This window comes from Mastigoproctus giganteus, chromosome 4 (assembly GCF_048544385.1).
Source record: "Mastigoproctus giganteus isolate SK-2022 chromosome 4, ASM4854438v1, whole genome shotgun sequence".
NCBI classification, from domain to species: Eukaryota; Metazoa; Arthropoda; class Arachnida; order Uropygi; family Thelyphonidae; genus Mastigoproctus; species Mastigoproctus giganteus.
In genome coordinates this window covers 201,386,168-201,406,127 of record NC_143578.1, presented here as the reverse complement: position 1 = coordinate 201,406,127, position 19,960 = coordinate 201,386,168, and the positions used below count along the sequence as shown (strand labels likewise).

The window sequence follows — 19,960 nt, the reverse complement described above, 5'->3', positions numbered from 1 at the left end:
GCATTGAAGAAAATGAAGAATCAAAAAGGTAGATAGTTCCTGGGCTTCTCTTAGCTCCTAAGAGGAGCTAAGAGAAGCCCAGGGGGAAGATGAAGTTACTGTATAGTTGTTAAAATTTGGAGGAAGAGACATGACACAAAAACTGGCAAGACCCTTCACAAAATACATTAGAAAAGGTGTGGTGCCTAAGAAGTGGATTAATGCAATCATAGTTTTACTGTATAAGAAAGGAAATAAATCAGAAATTGGAAATTATAGACCAATTAGCTTGTTATCCCACATCTACAAGTTGTTCACAAGGATCATTACTAGCAGATTAGAAAGAATACTTGATGAGAATCAACCGAAAGAGAAGCTGGCTTTAGGACAGGATTCTCAACTATGGATCACCTTCACGTAATGTCACAGCTAATGGAGAAAGCAAATGAATATAAAACACCATTATGCCTGCATTTGTGGATTATGAAAAGGCATTTGACTCCATACAGCATAAGGCAATGTTTCGGGCACTGGAAAGACAAGGCATAGATACCCCATATATTAAGATTTTGAAGAAAATACTGTGGATTCCAATTATTTGGGCCACCAGTTATTCGGGGCAGCCATTAATTTGGGGCAAATCTTAAATAACAGAACCCAATCGAGAAAATAGCCAGGGTTTACTTCGCTTAATTGGGACAACATGCCGTTTAATCGGAGCAGGAGACCGCAGAACTGGAGATTACCCTACGATTGTCTCCGACCGTACCACGTGGTTCGGTTGGATTTCTGGAGGACACAACTATAAAACACAAAACCAATTAGCAGTCACCTGTTTATTGGGATTTTCTGTTAGTGAAATCTATTATAAAGTGATAGTAAACTCAATCTTATTGAATTTGCGATAATACCGACAGCTGGAATTCTGTGGGTGGTTATGGTAAAATGTGTTTACACTTCCATGGAATCTTCAATCATATAAAAAAAATAATTTTCAGAATCTTCTCTTCATTCCTATTTTGAAAGCTTTGTAACTTGTTACTCTGTTCTCACTTGCGCATATCGTATTACTTGCAATTTGTGTGTGCCGTGTTCTTTGTTATTGATTGCTTCTCTTTTTACTGTTTTAAATTTTAACCCCTACCCATGAATCTCAGTGAACAGAAATGTCACAGACATTTGTAATATAAATTTGTGCTTAATATATCTTTACTTTTATAGTCCTGTGGATAATATTCCTCCTATTTTCGCTAATTAGAATCGCTGTTTAATAGAATTAAAATTCAATTCACAAACGTGATCAGAATGACCAGTGCTTACTACACATCGTATATTGAACGATACTTTACTATGGTGACTCCATTGTATTTTTAACTATTTACGTGAAACTTCGGATAATTGGAGCACCCGCTTAATTGGGCCAAAATGCACTAGTTCCGATGTGTCCAAAATAACCAGAATCAACAATGCTACCTCCTTTATTAGACTAGACAAAGACAATAGTAAATTCAAAATTGAGAAAGGAGTTTGACAAGGAGACAATATCTCCGAAACTGTTTACTGCTACCCTTGAGAAAGCTTTCAGAAGATTAGAGTGGTTGCAGAAAGGAGTCAATGTGAATGGAGAGTACCTAAACCATTTAAGATTTGCAGATGACATTGTGGTCATAAGCCACGATCCCAAAGAATTAAGAGAGAAATCTTAATCAGTTTTGCACAGTTAGTAAAGATTTTGGACTAAAGATGAATATGGCTAAAACAAAAGTAATGATGAACAAGAATGCCACAGAAAGGGATATAACGATTGAAGGAGCAGTAATTGAAAAAGTGGAGTCATTTACTTATCTAGGACAAGTCATTAGCTGTAATAATAGTATTGATGAATGGATGGAAGTCAAGAGAAGAATAAATTTTTGATGAATAGCATTCAGGAAGTATAGTCACATACTGAGGAGCAATAACCCAATTTGTCTGAAACGTAAAATAATGAGCCAATGTATACTCCCCACCATGACTTAATGGAAGTGAAACTTACCAAAAGAATGGAAGAGAAGCCGAGAACTACACAGCGAAGAATGGAACAAATTATATTGGGAATCAGACTGTTAGATAAAAACAGAAGCACATGGATGAGGCAGCAAACTCAAGTAAATTACATTCTTATCAAAAACTTACTAAAATGGTCTTGGGTAGGACACATAGCTCGAAGATATGATGACAGATGGACTAAGAAAATAACAGAATGGTACCTAAGAGGAGCTAAGAGAAAACTTGAAACAGAACAACGAAGATGGACAGATAAAATTCATGAGATTGTGGGTAGTAAATGGATGGCCATTGCAAAAAAATAGAAGGAACTGGAAAGTTGCTGGAGAGGCCTTCATCCTGCAGTGGATTGAAAATGGCTGATGATGATGATGATGACCAAAAGTTTAACAGTTCCTAAAATCAATGAAGAAACTTGTATCTCCATTTAATCATGTTATTACATTTTAATGAAACTTTTGAACATCTGATTGCAGCTATTAACAGAGAAACAATGTGAATATTGCCAGCAAGTCACTTCTGATCTTCTTGAACTTGTTACTAATGATGAGACATTTTTTAAATGTATAATAGCTAGAGGTTAAACATGGGTTTGATCCCAGTGTAAACTGCCCTCCCCAATCCAAAAAAGCATGGTACATCAAATTGTAGACTATTTTATTAACATTTTTTGACTCTGAGGGTGTTATCTACCACATTTTTTTTTTTTAATGAAAACCCCAAACACAAGAGGTATTAGAACCTCTAGTACTTAATACCGTACATGGGTTGGAGGTTGAGAAGATGAAAGGAGATATTTGTTGACATTAGACTTGAACTTCTGTAGATTGTAATTTTCAGGAAGTACGTATAAGGAAGGTTGTTCCAGAAAACGGCAGTTGAATGAATAAACGCGAAAGATGAAAAGTTGGTTCTGTGAGTTTGAAGATGGACAGTAAATGGATGTTGGCTGGTGGTGGCACTGTTCTGACTGTTTTGAAAGAGAGACAGCCTGAAGTATAGAAACCAATTCAGAAGAACAATTCCCATGGAAGTAACTGTAGAAAAGGCATGCAGCAGAAACAGTACATTTATGAGATCGAGAGTGGAGAGACTCTGTAGAGAGGAGTCATTAATTAACCTAACTGCCCTCTTCTGAATGGAAGACTGAGAGAGGTTTTGAGAGCATTTCCCCAGACGTGAGAATAATATTCCATGGTAGGGCAGATTTGCTATTTGTGCAGAGTGAACAGCTGTTTGGAGGAAAAGTAATGCTGAGAGTGAAAGAGAAAACCAAGTGTTTTAGATGCAGAGGAAGCAATATTTGTAATGTGCTTGTGCAAAGAGAGAGATTAGAAGTCAGGATAAGCCCAAAAAGAGATATATCATCTTGCTTAGAAATCGGAGTGTCACCAAAGATAAGCATAGGAGCAGAAGAATCCTTTTTGCAAGATATAAAACAGGACTCAGTTTTAGAAAGATTGAAATCAAATAAGTTGTCTTTGCCCCACTGGAGAATTACCTGGGGATCAGTATTTAAGGAATTGGTAGCAAATATATGAGAAGTTGAAGCTGATTGAGCAGGGCAAAGTTTCTCAAACTGGAAAGTGGAATGCAATGTGCTATCATCAGCAAAACTATGGATACGATTTCTGGTCAACAGAAGGTCATTAATATACAAGAGGAAAAGAGTGGGGAAAGAACTTAAACTTGGGGGAACATCTGCATTAGTGGAGAAGTTACAAGACAATGAGCCATCTACGAATCACCCTTAGTAAACAATCAGAGAGAAAACTTGGTAACCAATTACAAAAAACAGTTGGCAAACCATAAGATAGAAGAGTGTTTAGAAGACCTTTATGCCAAACATGATCGAAAGCCTTTGAGATGTCAAGAGCAACTGCTTGTGTTTCACCGAACTTTTTCATTGAATTAGTCCATAAAATGGGTAACATAAGCCAGAATATCACCAGTGGATTAACACAAACGGAATCAATAATGGCGATCGTTGATCAGACAGAAGGTTTCTAGATAGTTTTAAGAGTTGGCAGTTAATTGATTTCTCCATTACTGTAGAAAAAGTGGAAGTGATTGCAATGGGACGATAATTGGATGGGAGGAATTTGTCACCCCTGTTTAGGAACTGGCTGGATATGAGAAAATTTCCAAGCAGATGGAAAAACGCCTTTGGAATAAGAAAGTGAAAAAAGGTGGAAAAGAACAGGAGTAAGTTTAGCAGCACTGGTTTTGAGAACAAGTGGAGAAATACAGTCAGGACCTGGAGCTTTCTGAGCATCAACAATCGTCAAAATCCTTCTAACATTCTTTTGACAGAAGACCACAGGAGGCATTGAATGGAGTGTGTTGGGAATGGTGGGAGGTTTTACCAAGATCATTAACACATGAGTTGGAAGAAAAATGGGATGCTAGCAGGTCAGCTTTATCCTTGGCTGAAGTGACAATAGAACCATCTGGTTTTCACAGAGGTGGGAGCAGAGATGGGAAAAAGTTGCAGCAATTGCTTTGGCAAGAGACCAGAATGTTCTCCTACCATTGGGGCAAGAAGCAAATTTTCAACTCTTAGCCTGTTCAAAATCTAGTTTGGACTTATTAATAACTGCTTTACAATGGTTGCAAACTTTGGTGTAGGCAGGAAATGAAACTGAAGAATTGGAAACAAACTAATTACGATAGGCAACATCTCTTGAACAGCCTTAGCACATTTATTGAAAAACCAAGGTTTAGATAAAGGACAAGATTTTAATGTGGTGTGTGGAATATAGGATTCCATTCCTACCAGAATAATTTCACTGACACGATCTGAACAAACGTTGACATCAGAAGTTTAGAAACAGTAATCGGACCAAGGGAAAGAAGAAAAGAAATCTTGCAGGTCATCCCATTTTGCATTTTTGTAATGCCAAACAACCAGAGGTTGGGAATAGCCATGAGACAAAGGCTCCATTGGAGAAGAGACAATCACAAAGTTTTGATCTGATGTGCCTGAAGGACCACTCACTTTGACCGTGTACTTAGCAGAGCTGTTTGTGAGAAAAAGATCAAGCGTGTTGGCTGTATGGTTAGGATTGTCCGGTATTCTGGTAGGTAAACGAACAATCTGTGTGAGGTCGTTAGTAATTGCAAAAGCCTCTGTGTCCTGACCAGCTGCATCTGTGTGACTAGAAAACGGAAGCCAACTGGAGTTGTGAACATTAAAATCACCAAGAAAAATTACCTCACTGTTAGGAAAGTTGGATTGGAGAAAGTCAAGTTGCAAAGAGAGGAAGTTAAAGAGTTCTAAGTGATTAGTGGAGTTGGGAGAATGGTAAAGACAACAGATGAATTTGAGATGATGAGAGGTTTTAAGCGAGTGAACATCGAAAAGAGGAGATTCCAAATTACCAACTCTCTGACAGGGAGTATCGGAACGGACATATGCACAAGTACCACCTTTGAGGCAAAAGGAATAATATAGTGAATAATTTGGGCAACAGATGAGCTGTACTTGAATGAACCGATAACTGAGATTCTCTCAAAAGTACATGAAGGTTTGGCAGACTGTAAGTGGAAATGGACATCATTGAGATTAGAACTGAGACCACATGTATTTGTGAAATGAACTAGGAAGTGTTTGGAATGTTTAGATCTTTTTGGAGATAAGCTTGCTCTATTAGTTTGGCAATTCATGGTGTATTCAATAGTAAGAAAAAGTGGGGGGGGGACATGCTGTATGAAGTAATGAAATATTTGGATATGGCGTACACATGGTAAGAATATACACAGATCCTTGACATAATGTGTCCTTGACAATGTCCCTCACATACACACTACTCAGACTCCCTTCAGTCACTATCTGGCAGAGTAGGGGTAGCAATATTAGCTGATCCAGAAGCCTCCTAGAGAGTTACCAACAAGTTCAGTCCGGTGTTCTAACTAGTGCCTGGCATGTGAACACCGTTTTAGAGTTGTACCCAAGAAATGTAAGGAAGTTTGGATCTCACCATGGTGTTCATTATAACTTAAAAAGACATCAATCATACTGCATGATGGAAGAAGTGGGGGAGGGCTGACCAGAACTTAGCTCTGGAGATTAAACATGGGTTCCACCACTTCAAGCCTCCAATAAGCAAAGTGGTGGTATTGCACCGGTTGATGAGTGTCATCTACCACCTGGTATTGCCTGCTAACACAGAGGGGGCGGCATTCCTCCATGTGGTGCGGGCGCCACACCTCAACTCCTGCTTATATTGGTTCACACCTGAGTGATCACCCATAGTGCTTGTGCATGGGTGTTATACTCAGGATTACTAACAGTCCTACCTTTTGTGAAGGTGCAAGCAGAGGATTTGGCTGTTGCAGACCATCCAGACTTTGCCACAATTGGGTCCACTTGGCTTAAGTGTCACTGGAATATCAGTTCCATCAGCGTTTTAGACTCCCAGTTAGCAAGCACAGCTTATCTGGCCCATCTGAGAGAAAGTCAGCTACAGCCCAAGGACCATTACATTTTTTTACCAAATTTGATCAGGAGCCCTTGGAATATCAAGGGTTCCACCAAACTTGAGGTCCACCAAACTTTTCCACTGAATTTGTCTATAGATGGGCAACATAAGCCTAGACATCAGTAGTGGACTAGCACTGGCAGAATGCATACTGGCAATCATTGATCACATAGAAAGTTTGAAATAGTTTAGGAGTTGGAAGTTAATGGATTTCTTGATTACTTTGGAAAGAGAACAGATAAGTGATATGGGATGATAATTATATGGGAGGAATTTGTTACTCTTTTTAGGAACTGATTGGATATGAGAAAATTTTCAAGCAGAAGGAAAAATGCCTATGAAATAAGAAAATATAAAAAAATGAGAAAGAACAAGGTGACCAATTTTGAGAACAGTTAGACAATACCCAAAGCTTTCTTACCATCAAGATTGTTCAAAATTCTTCTGATATTCTTTTGATGGAAGACTATAGGAGGTATTGAATGGAGTGCACTGAGAATGGTGGGAGGCGGGTTACCAATATTGGTAATACAAGAGTTAGAAGAAATGTAAGATGTCTACTTTAACCTTAACTGAGGTGGAAATGGAACCAACAGATTCTGACAGAGGTGGGTGTATAGATGAGCAGTTGTGGCCAATAGCTTTGGTAAGAGACCAGAATGTTTGGCTATTGTTTGGACAAGAAGCAAATTTTCTACTCTTAGCCTGTTCAGAATCTGGTTTGGATTGATTAATAACTGCTTTCTAATTGTTGCAAGCTTTAGTGTAGGTAGGCAGAAAATTTAACCTGGAGATTTGGATGCGAGTCGTTTGCAATATGTAACATTCTTGTCTTGAACAGCCTTAGCACATTTATTGAAAAACAAAAGTTTAGATTAAGGAAGAAATTTTAAGGTGCAGTGTGAAATAAAGGATAACATCCCTATAAGGATAATATTAGCATTAGTAGAGGCAAAGGATGCATCAAAGCAAGCTTATACAACACCAGCAAAAAAAAAGAAAAAAAAAAAAACCTCCCATTTCACTCATTCATTCTCTCCAATAGCTTGTCTAGTTCTTCCTTGAATTTGTTAAAACTACCACCTCCCACGACAACAGATGGAAGTTTATTCAACAATCAACCACCCGTTGGCTAAAGGCAAACTTCCACACATTTATTCTACAACCGTCCTTCCTCAATTTCAATTTGTGCCCGCTTGTGTACAGTCCAAGCAAGAGTAGCAATCCTATCAGCATTGAGCATGCTCAAACCATTCAAGGCTTTATACACCTCTATCAGATCACCTCACTGGTGCCTAGTCTCCAGACACTGTAATTTGCAAAACTTAAGCCTTTCTTCGTAAGAGCACCCCTTTGTTCCATTCACTAATCTTGTTGCCCTTCTCTGTACTCGTTCCATCCTTCTTGAAATGAGGCCTCCACGCCTGTATACAGTACTCGAGGTGTGGCCTGACCATTGCCTTATACAAGGGAATAATCACCTCCTTATCCCTGCTAGAAAAATTCCTATATACAAATTTGTATCATTGACAATACACTTGCAACCCGCCTGCACTGCTCATAGAACTTCATATCTGCCTGCACAACCACCCCCAGGTCCCTTTCATTCTCTACCACTGTCAGTGTAGTACCACAGAGTTGATACGTTGCTCTGGAGTTGCTGTTTCCCATATGTAGTACTTTACATTTGTCAATGTTAAACTTCATTTGCCACCTCTCAGCCCATCTGCTCAACCTTTCCAGATCCTGTTGCAGCAGCATAGTGTCAGTAGTGTCCTTGACAACCCTGCCAACCTTCCTATAGTCTGCAAACTTGGACATTAAGCTGGATATATCATCATCAATATCATTTATAAATACAGCAAACAATAATGGACCCAATACTGAACCCTGAGGGACTCCACTAATAACATTAGTCCACGATGAGCAGTGTCGATTGATTACCACTCTCTGTCTTCTCCCCTTCAACCACCCTTTTATCCATAGCAGCAATTTGCCTCCAATGCCACACTGCTCCAATTTGTGCAGCAGTCTTCCATGTGAAATAGTATCAAAAGCCTTTCTAAGATCCAAGTATATAATATCAAAGTTATTCCCTGCATCCAGTTCTTTTGTGACTTCATCATAGTATCCAATCAAACTGGTCAGGCAAGACTTCCCCTTAACAAAACCATGCTGTGTCCGAGCTATAACTGAAGTCTTTTCAGGGAATACGTATGAAGCAAGTTCCAGAAACCAGCAGGGGAATGAATAAACGAGGATGTTGGCTGGTGGCAGCATGTATTCGGTCTGTTTTGAAAGGGAAAGCAGGAATTATAGAAGCCAATTCAGAAGAACAGTGCTGATGGAAGTACCTGTAGAAAAGGCATGCAGCAGAAACAATACGTCTATGAGACAGAGTGGAGAGACTGTTAGAGAGGAGTCATTAATTAACGTAATTGCCCTCTTCTGAATGGAATCTAGAAGCCTGAGAGAGGTTTTGGGGGCACCTCCCCAGATGTGGGAACAATATTCCATGGTAGTGCGGATTTGTACAGAGTGAATAGCTGTTTGGAAGAAAAGCAATGCCGAGAGCAAAAGAGAAAGCCAAGTTTTTTAGATGCAGAGGAAACAATATTTGTAATGTGCTTGTGCCAAGAGAGAGATTAGAAGTCAGGGTAATCCCCAAAAGAGAAATATCATTTTGCCTAGAAATCGGAGTGTCACCAAAGATAAGCATAGGAGCAGAAGAATCCTTTTTGCGAGATATAAGACAAGACTCAGTTTTAGAAAGATTGAAATCAACTAAGTTGTCTTTGCCCCACTGGAGAAGTATCTGGAGTGAAAAAAGGTGGCAAAGAACAGGAGTGAGTACAGGATTTGAGAACAAGTGGAAAGATACCATCAGGACCTGGAGCTTTCTTAGCATCGAGATTCCTCAAAATCCATCTGACATCCTTTTGACGGATGACCACAGGAGGTATTGAATGGAGCGTGTTGGGAATGGTGGGAAGTATTTTACGAAGATCATTAATACATGAGTTGGAAGAAAAATGGGATGCTAGCTGGTAAAGGATGTATAGTGTGTTAATTGTAATGCAGCTCCTGGGGTTTCTCGAAACTGTGCATCAAGCAATGTGATGAATACAAGGGATTGTGTTGTTCATCCAGCCTCTTAGCCTAAAGGCCCGTGTTTTCACACAAAAACCTCTAGTTTACTGTCTAGTGCCACGAGGAGGCAGGCCGGACAGTAGGGAGTATAAAGCACTGGTGTGGCGAACCCTGTGGTAGCCAGAGCTACAGACAGGGAGAGCACAGAAAAATAAAATAAAATAAAAAAATATATAAAAGGTAGAAGATAGTAAGGGGAAGACCGGAATCAGTAGAAGAAAAGAGGGGCAGTAGTGAAGGTGCCCTCCTGAGTAAAGCGGGGACAGAAGAGGACCCCTGGTCAGTATGCTCATCCTGCTCTGGGGTGAAAGATGATAGTTGGCAGTGGGGTGACCCACCAGGCAAAGAGGAACGTTGGGAGTGAGAGAACAACCAACCCAGGTGGTAGGAGTGTAAGATCATAGGGAAAGGGATCCCTGTGTTGGAGTGTTTGTCTGATACTCTGTCCCACACTGGCCAGGAAGCAAATCCTACTGGCTAGTACCTGCATCCCACGCCACGCTGACTAAGTAGCCATGGCATGGTGTCTACTTGGATAGGCAGGGGGCTATAAATGGGCCATCTGCCCATCATCCAATTCAGGGGTGGTAGGAGTGACACAATTTAATACACTCGTAATTCTCATTTGCACTCTGCTTCCATTCTGGTTTTTTAAGCTTTTTTTTTTTTTTGCAATTTACTCATTATGATCCCCCCTTTTGGTTGTTAAATTATGTCCCCCCCCAAATCATCCATCCTCTTTCTCACACTGGGGAGGATGCAATGGTGTGTAGCGTAATTTAGGACAGAATACTTTAAAGTTAACTTAAATACTTAAATAAAATAATAGAAAATATGGATAAAGGATGGTTGAATGGGAGAAGACAGAGTGATTATCAACCAGCACTGCTTTTCTTTGACTAATTTTATTATTAGGGCACCCTGGGGTTCAGTGCTGGGCTTACTATTTACAATATTTATTAATGATATCTATGAAGGCATTATCAGGCTTAATGCCTAAGTTTATAGATGGTACTAAGCTTAGCAGGATGATTAATGATATTAATCAGGTATGGTACTGCAACAAGATCTATAAAACTTAAGCAGATGGACTTAGAATTAGAAATTGAAATTTAACATTGACAAAGTGCAAGGTATTGCATATGGGTAGCAGTAATCCCAGAATAACATACTAAGTGTGTGGTTCCCTTCTCAATGTAGTGGAGACTAAAAGATCTGTGGATAATTGTGCAGTTGGACATGGAATTCTATGGGCAGTGGAGACAGGCTGTAAATCAGCTCATGGGTTTGATCACTGATTTATAGGGATAAGGAGGCAATTATTGTGTTGTATAAGATGATAGTTAGGGTATGTATTGAGTACTACATACTTTTCTAGAAGCCTCATTATAGGAATGTGGACTTTTTGGAACAGGTTGATAAGAGCAGAAAAATTAGTAAGGGATATCAAAGGCCACACTTACCAAGAAAGACTTCAGTTCTGCAAATTGCTGTCTCTGGAAACTGTGGAGATCATTGTGGCATTTAAGATTTATAATGTTTTAAGAAGCTAATTGTTAATGGCATCCTTCTCTTGCTCAGAAAACTCATCAGAGGAGGCATAAATTTAAATTGAAGGATGGTTTCAGGACAGGCATGTGGAAGTTTGCTTTCAGCCTAAAGGTGGTTGATTGTTTGAACCAGTTTCCATCCATGGAAGACTAGGTTGAATAAATTTAAGTAAGAATTAGACAAATCATTAGAGAGGATGGAGAAATGGTGAGGGAAGGTTTTTTTTTTAGCTGGTGTTGTATAAGCTTGCTTCCTTGTATGATTTGCCACTACTAATAACAATGAACAAAAAAACCTACATCAGCTATGTGAGTTGTTTGCTAATTGTTTTGTAAAGAATTCCATCTTTACAAAACTAGGATGGAACCTCCCTCCATAAGCCTTGCAGAGTCTCTCGGGTCTAGAGTTAATCCACAAGCCTTTCATTTTACTCAATTTTATGACATTTTATGTTATCTGCTTTGTTATCAGATATTCAGTACATTGGTGGTTCTATTCCAGCTTTTTTTATTAAAATATATTCAAAATTTCCTTTACAATTGAACCTCCTAGTAAGACTGCCTTTTGCAGAAACTAGAGCCTTCTATCTGGATGATCCAGTCCTTAATAATCTGGTCTCTGAGAGATAGCTTGACCTAGAACTTGTCTGTTTCCCCCCCCCCACTTTCCCACTTTAAATGACCTTAAATTTCTGGTTGTCACATTTTCTGCACCTATCATACAGAAATGAATCTCTGTCAGCTATGTATACATATGGCTTGCTGCCATTTATATACATCTGACAGCAAGTTAAAAGAGAAAAATGGTAGCTAAATGTGAATCACCACATTTTCCCATCAGTCATAGCATCTTGTGATATATTATGATTACATTTTCTAATTGAAAACATTTATTTAAATCAAAATTATCAAAGAAGAGTAATTTTTAAGTGGGACATTTTTAAAAATAAAACTGAAATTCATCAAATAATATACTGAATGAAACTAAAATTGAATTTTGTTAAGTTCTCTCAAAGCAGTTCTATCAAGATAAGTACACCTGTACTTATGTCTACTCCAGTACTAATCCTAGAAATGGTAAAATTAAAAAAAAAAATGATGAACTGAATACAGTACTAATTGTAATACAATTGTATCCTTTTAAAAAATATCCTATGCTACATTTTATAACCTAAAATTGAACACTAACCAAAATTTTCCAGAAAAAAAAAAAAAAAACAAACAAAAAAAAACACTTTCCCAATTAAAGTGCATACATGCAGTTAAAAAACTAGGTCTTGAGCTCCTTCAGAAGCTAAGGCAAAAATGCAAAATTTGGTCATACAGTCTTGCTATAGATTCTGCAGGGTGCTTTCCATAAAGTTTTTTTTCTCTAAAGTTAAATAAACTTATAAGCTGAATTAGTCTTTTTATGTTATTTAAATAATGTTTTTGAATCATTTTTCACCTCTTTGAATAACTGTTTGTCTAAGTTCATTATTGAACTGTGCTTAAAAGAACCACTTGTTTATACAAATTAAAACATTTGTATGAAATTGTTTGACCACATTTTCCTCTCCATGCAGTGGTTTATTGTTTTCAATGGGAATTTCATTTTTCTGGATCCTACTTATGCGATGGGTTGCTGGACCAATGGTGTGGTTAAGCATTATTTCCGTAATAGGTCTTTCAGTGTATGGTAAGTAATTGTTATTTATTTATTTTTAAATCATCAATGTAAGTAGAACATATCAGCTGTTTTTTTTCATCTTTTAAAGTAATTCATTTTTAGCTTGAAATAAATATTCAGAAGGAATAAGTTTATTATAATATAATTACATTAACTTTTCTTTCTTTTTTTTTTGTTTATTAAATTTGTGATTTAAACTGTTCTGTGATGTGCAGCTTATTTATCCCAAATACAATGTGCAACTATAGCATCTGATGGTTTTCAGTGTACTATTATAGAAGACTGGTTCTTATAGATAGTAAAATATATAATTAAAACAATGCCATTTAATATACATTCTTGACAGTTTTAAAAAAGAAGCACTGCAGGATCATTTAGACAAGACTTCAGTTATAGCTCAGACACAGCATGGTTTTGTTAAGGGGAAGTCTTGCCTGACCAACTTGATTGGATACTATGATGCAGTCACAAAAGAACTGGATGCAGGGAATAACTTTGATATTATATACTTGGATCTTAGAAAGGCTTTTGATACTGTTGCACATGGAAGACTGCTACACAGATTGGAGCAGTGTGACATTGGAGGCAAATTGCTGCTATGGATAAAGGGGTGGTTGAGGGGGAGAAGACAGAGAGTGGTAATCAATGGACACTGCTCATCGTGGACTGATGTTATTAGTGGAGTCCCTCAGGGCTCAGTGTTGGGTCCATTATTGTTTTCTGTATTTATAAATGATATTGATGATGGTATATCGGGCTTAATGTCCAAGTTTGCAGACGATACAAAGGTTGGCAGGGTTGTCAAGGACACTACTGACACTATGCTGCTGCAACAGAACCTGGAAAGGTTGAGCAGATGGGCTGAGAGGTGGCAAATGAAGTTTAACATTGACAAATGTAAAGTACTACACATGGGAAACAGCAACCCCAGAGCAACGTATCAACTCTGTAGTACTACACCGACAGTGGTAGAGAATGAAAGGGACTTGGGGGTGGTTGTGCAGGCAGATATGAAGTTCTCTGAGCAGTGCAGACGGGCTGCAAGAGTAGCTCATGGAGTATTGTCAATGATATACAGGAATTTTTCCAGCAGGGATAAGGAGGTGATTATTCCATTGTATAAGGTGATGGTCAGGCCACACCTAGAGTACTGTATACAGGTCTGGAGGCCTCATTTCAAGACGGATGTAGAGCTGCTGGAACGAGTACAGAGAAGGGCAACAAGATTAGTGAATGGAACAAAGGGGTGCTCTTACGAAGAAAGGCTTAAGTTTTGCAAATTACAGTGTCTGGAGACTGGGCACCAGCGAGGTGATCTGATAGAGGTGTATAAAGCCTTGAATGGTTTAAGCATGCTCAATGCTGATGGGATTCTTCCTCTAGCTCAGAAAAATCACCTGAGAGGGCATAAATTCAAATTGAGGAAAGACAGATGTAGGATAGACGTGTGGAAATTTGCCTTTAGCCAGCGGGTGGTTGGTTGGTGGAACAGACTTCCATCCCTTGTGTTGGAGGTTGATAGCCTAAATAAGTTTAAGGCTCAGCTGGACAGGTATTTTGAACGAACAGAGGGGTGAAGTGGAAGTGGGTTTTTTTTTTTTGGCTGATGCTGCATAAGCTTGCTTTCTTGCATCAAATGCCTCTACTAATGCTAAATGCTAATACTAAAATAGCATTATTTTAAATAACCATTACAATCTAATCATTCTTGTGGTCTTTTTATAAAAATCTGCATTACCTGCTGCAGCAAATTTGCACGATTCATTTCAATATTTTGTTCTATTTATTCTATTTTTGAAGTCTTCTAGGTGTAGGGACATTTTTAATTTTACTCACATAATTGGACGCATGTGAAGTACACAAGTTACCAAGATGACCCATGGCACATACTGTGATTTTAGTGTTTTGCACCAACCTTGCGTAGAAGTAGAAATAAAAACACCAGGGAAACTAAACTTTTGATAACTGTATTTATAATAAATCAAAATACCCGCATCTACAATAAATTTAACTTTATAATAAACTCTACATATAAATTATTACAATCTGCTACATTACAATTAATAAAATGCATAAAATATAGATTAAAACGATAAAAACCCGTAGCTTTCAAAGGCTCAGCCTTCTTCTTCAGCGGTAAATCTTGCTATGCAGTACAACTTTAAATATCAGCAGGCTAACGGTACTCCTCACGTGTTTCCATTCTCGTGTGCTTCGTTCTCTCGCGTTGTGGAACTGGAAGTGGCTCGAGTGGAAGCCACACGGAATCGTTCATCCCTTTTGAGGATAGTGGTCTCAAAGATGGGATGAATCCGCGTACCTCTATCCCTATTTATGTTAATGGTAGAACAAATCCGCAAACTCTCGAGCCACTTACGGTCCCAGAACTTATGCGCCCGATCGGTGATGATAGCATCGTCCGGAGAGATCTGGTGTTGTTTCTCCCAAAAATGCTCGGCCACGGCGGACTTGCCATATTCCGCATTTCTTATTGCCTTAGTGTGTTCCCCCAGACGATCTTTAAGACGGCGTTTCGTTTCCCCTACATAACACTCCCCACAATCCGGGCATCTAATGCTATATACGACCCCACTAGTGTTCTCTTTTTCAATGGGGTCTTTAACCTGAGACACGATTGTGCGCAGCCTCCGTCCTGGAAGCTGCACACACCGCGTCTGGTACTTTCTTAGTATTCTAGCTATATGATCAGTCAAACCCGGATAGTAGGGAATGTATGCAGTGGCTATCGGTGTAAATGGCTCGCCTCTCCTCTGATTTCCTTTAACATATTTCTCTATAATCCTCCGGGGGTAACCACATTTTGCAAGATCCGTCGCGACCCGTTCATACTCTAATTTTCTATCATCGGAGGCACTGCAATGTGATTTTTCTCTCTCAACTAAAGCTCTTACCACACTGTTCCTATGATGGTTGGATTGGGCTGAGCTGTAATGCGAATACTGCCCTTTACAGTAAAGGGCAGTATTCGCATTACAGCTCAGCCCAATCCAACCATCATAGGAACAGTGTGGTAAGAGCTTTAGTTGAGAGAGAAAAATCACATTGCAGTGCCTCCGATGATAGAAAATTAGAGTATGAACGGGTCGCGACGGATCTTGCAAAATGTGGTTACCCCCGGAGGATTATAGAGAAATATGTTAAAGGAAATCAGAGGAGAGGCGAGCCATTTACACCGATAGCCACTGCATACATTCCCTACTATCCGGGTTTGACTGATCATATAGCTAGAATACTAAGAAAGTACCAGACGCGGTGTGTGCAGCTTCCAGGACGGAGGCTGCGCACAATCGTGTCTCAGGTTAAAGACCCCATTGAAAAAAAGAACACTAGTGGGGTCGTATATAGCATTAGATGCCCGGATTGTGGGGAGTGTTATGTAGGGGAAACGAAACGCCGTCTTAAAGATCGTCTGGGGGAACACACTAAGGCAATAAGAAATGCGGAATATGGCAAGTCCGCCGTGGCCGAGCATTTTTGGGAGAAACAACACCAGATCTCTCCGGACGATGCTATCATCACCGATCGGGCGCATAAGTTCTGGGACCGTAAGTGGCTCGAGAGTTTGCGGATTTGTTCTACCATTAACATAAATAGGGATAGAGGTACGCGGATTCATCCCATCTTTGAGACCACTATCCTCAAAAGGGATGAACGATTCCGTGTGGCTTCCACTCGAGCCACTTCCAGTTCCACAACGCGAGAGAACGAAGCACACGAGAATGGAAACACGTGAGGAGTACCGTTAGCCTGCTGATATTTAAAGTTGTACTGCATAGCAAGATTTACCGCTGAAGAAGAAGGCTGAGCCTTTGAAAGCTACGGGTTTTTATCGTTTTAATCTATATTTTATGCATTTTATTAATTGTAATGTAGCAGATTGTAATAATTTATATGTAGAGTTTATTATAAAGTTAAATTTATTGTAGATGCGGGTATTTTGATTTATTATAAATACAGTTATCAAAAGTTTAGTTTCCCTGGTGTTTTTATTTCTACTTCTACGCAAGGTTGGTGCAAAACACTAAAATCACAGTATGGATATACCCAACCTCAGAGGCCTGTTTGAAGACCCATGGCACATGCTTTTGAATTTTAATTTATGAACTAAAATGCCAAAAAATAAATGATTGATTACTATATATTAAAATATGTTGGAAAAAGGAAGGATTTTACCAGCTAGGATCGCATCTTGTCAGAAAACACAAGATACTCACATCTGAAATAACCAAGGGATATTAGATTACATCACAGGGCTTAAAGTACAGGATCCATTGTTAGGAAGTGATTGTGCAATCGTTAGTTGGAAGTTGAAGGAAGATGTTGCAGTAGTTAAAAGGTAAAGGCACTGGTTTTAACTTCAACAGAGAGGACTTTGACAGCTTAAGGCTCTATATGGCATCTGTGAATTGGGCAGATTGCCAAAAGGATGGCATATACATTTGAATTATGGAATACATTTAAAGAAAATATCACAGAAGCCATGGGCGCCTCTGTAGCCAGGTGGGAAGGAGCAGCAGTGCATAGCACACGCTTCTTGATTAGACCGGGGTTCGAGCCCGTCACCACCAAATACGGAGGATGCGGAAAGGTCAGGGAATGACCATCGCATATCCCGGAGCAATATGGCTAATGCTCCTAAAAACCAAACAATATAACAAACAGAAGCCATGAACACATACATACCTTTAAGAAAATATTGCAGTAGGAGGATGCTGAAATGGATAATGGTGGAGCTGTTACTCAAATAGAGCAGAAAAAGATAGCATGGGACAAGTACAAAGTGTGTTAGTTGTCTGATGGCACCAGGTGTTTCCCTCATCTCTGCGTTGTGTACTCTGTGTAGGCAGAGATTTAAAAACTAGTGGGGAGTGGAAGGACCTGTAACATTGTGTCTTCAAATAGGCCTATGAGGTTGGGGGAATTCCTATTCACAAGCAATTAAATTGATACACCAACAGTGTTGTATTAAAATAATAATTTAATACTGCAAAATAAATGTACATAACATAGATATTTATAATTAAAACAATTAAAACTATTTACAATAAAATAAGAGCATGGTCAACAATGACAGCCTTGTCTGGGAAGATCTGATGATGTTTCTCCTAAAAAGGTTCTGCCACAGCAGACTTCCCATAATCCGCGGTCTTTATAGCATTCATATGTTCCCCCAGATAGTCCTTGAACTGACACCTTGTTTCACCAACATAACACTCCCCACAATCTGGGCACTTAATCTCATACACTACTCCACTACTACAATCTTTTGTTATGGGATCCTTAACCTGGGACACCACTGTGTGCAGCCTCCGTCCTGGAAGCTGCACACAGCGTGTCTGGCAATCCCGTAATACTTGTGCTAAGCGCTTAGTGACACTATTCTTATGTTGGTTAGTTTGTGCCGAACTATGATGAGTGTATTGGCCTTGGAACATAGGCTTCCTATAGACTCTGGTTTTTAACCTAAGGCCTTCTCTATATCCCAATACATCAAGGAATGGGAGGGTACCATCCACTTCCACCTCCGAGGTAAACTGAATGAACGGGGAGAAGCTATTGAGAAAACTGAGTACCTCATCCTCTCTCCTCCTCCAAATAATGGTAAACATGTTATCGACATACCTTTTCCATTTGTGCATGGGGGAATCCAACCCATCAAAAATCCTGGTTTCCAATTCTTCCATAGCCAAATTTGCTACAATGGCACTTATGGAAGAACCCATTGCCGCACCGTGAACCTGCTTATACATAACATCCTGAAATACCATAGTGGTGCTGGACAGACAAAGCTCTACACCACTACAAATGTCTTCTACATTAAGGAGAGTCATGATACTTAGGGTATCATCTTTCTCTAGGGTCATGTCATTCTTACACATCATACTCCGTGTTCAATGGAGTATGATGTGTAAGAATGCATCCCCTCCTTGAGGTTGTAGTACTCGGAGGGGATGATCGATTCTGCTTAGCACGCTCCCGAGCCATTTCCGGTTCTAGTACGCATGAGCGGAATACTGCCCATGCACCTGTGGAACCTGTATTTAAGGATGTGTTACAATTAAAAATGTACTGTTGAGAAAGGAGGCGGATGCCTCTGAAAGCTTCGGTATCCGGTATTTTAAGTCTTTTAAAGTATTTTAACGTATTTTATTTTAACATATTTTAACATATTTTAATGTTTTATAATACTCTTATCGCTTTTATTTTATTTGTATTATTTTATTGTAAATAGTTTTAATTGTTTTAATTATAAATATCTGTTATGTACATTTATTTTTGCAGTATTAAATTATTATTTTAATACAACACGGTTGGTGTATCAATTTAATTACTTGTGAACTGTAACATTGTGTACCATTGTTCTTCTGATCATTTAGATGTCGGGCCTCTAATGGGACCGACTGTTACCACACTTGGCCCCGGCGAGGCAGGTCACATACCCAGTAGATTTTAATTTGTACTCTGACAAGCCCTGCCACCTAGTTTCTGAAGATTTCAGTGGAAAGGTTCTATGTGAGAGAGAGAGAGAGAGAGAGAGAGAGAGAGAGAGCGAAGGGGGGGGAGAGGGGGTTAATGCTAGAATATAAAAGGCTGAGAGAGAGGTTTATGTAAGCGCGGTTTAAATTTGGATGTTATTAATTGATAAATTGTGTGGCGTGTACACTGCCGAGTTAGAGTGAGGGGGGAACTGAAGGCTGGGAAGAAAGACAGAGGTATGGGGACAATAGAGAAGGCATCTCCAGAAAGTCAGTGAGGCAGGCCTATGCCTCACCAGGTGGAAGAAGGGAGACAGACCCATCTCCTCCCCTGGCAGGGGTGGAAAGTAAAAGAAAACCAGGTGAGAGTGCTCTGTTTGATTGCCAATATGGCTTGTGATAACAAAGCTGCTGGTGTATCCAATGTCTGAGTTTAGAGTCTTGCGTGGGATCAGGTCCCATCCAGGATTTGTGGTCACTTTTTTGTTCTAATTATGGTGACAATTTGGTGGATTGCATTTCATCTAATTATTTCAAGGTCTAGAGGGAGTACTCCAGCGAGGACTTGGAGAGCAGGAGTGCTCACTG

General features: G+C 39.3%; 1 protein-coding gene across 2 annotated transcripts in view; it reads left to right on the top strand.

Annotated features, from left to right (window-relative positions):
- Ctl2 (Choline transporter-like 2) overlaps positions 1–19,960 on the top strand; it is a 387,011-nt gene that overhangs the window by 167,743 nt on the left and 199,308 nt on the right. For both annotated transcript variants that reach the window (XM_090371991.1, XM_090371992.1), the window contains exon 12: positions 12,772–12,884. In XM_090371991.1, the coding sequence (XP_090228117.1) occupies positions 12,772–12,884 (113 nt within the window). The remainder of the gene's footprint in view (positions 1–12,771; positions 12,885–19,960) is intronic.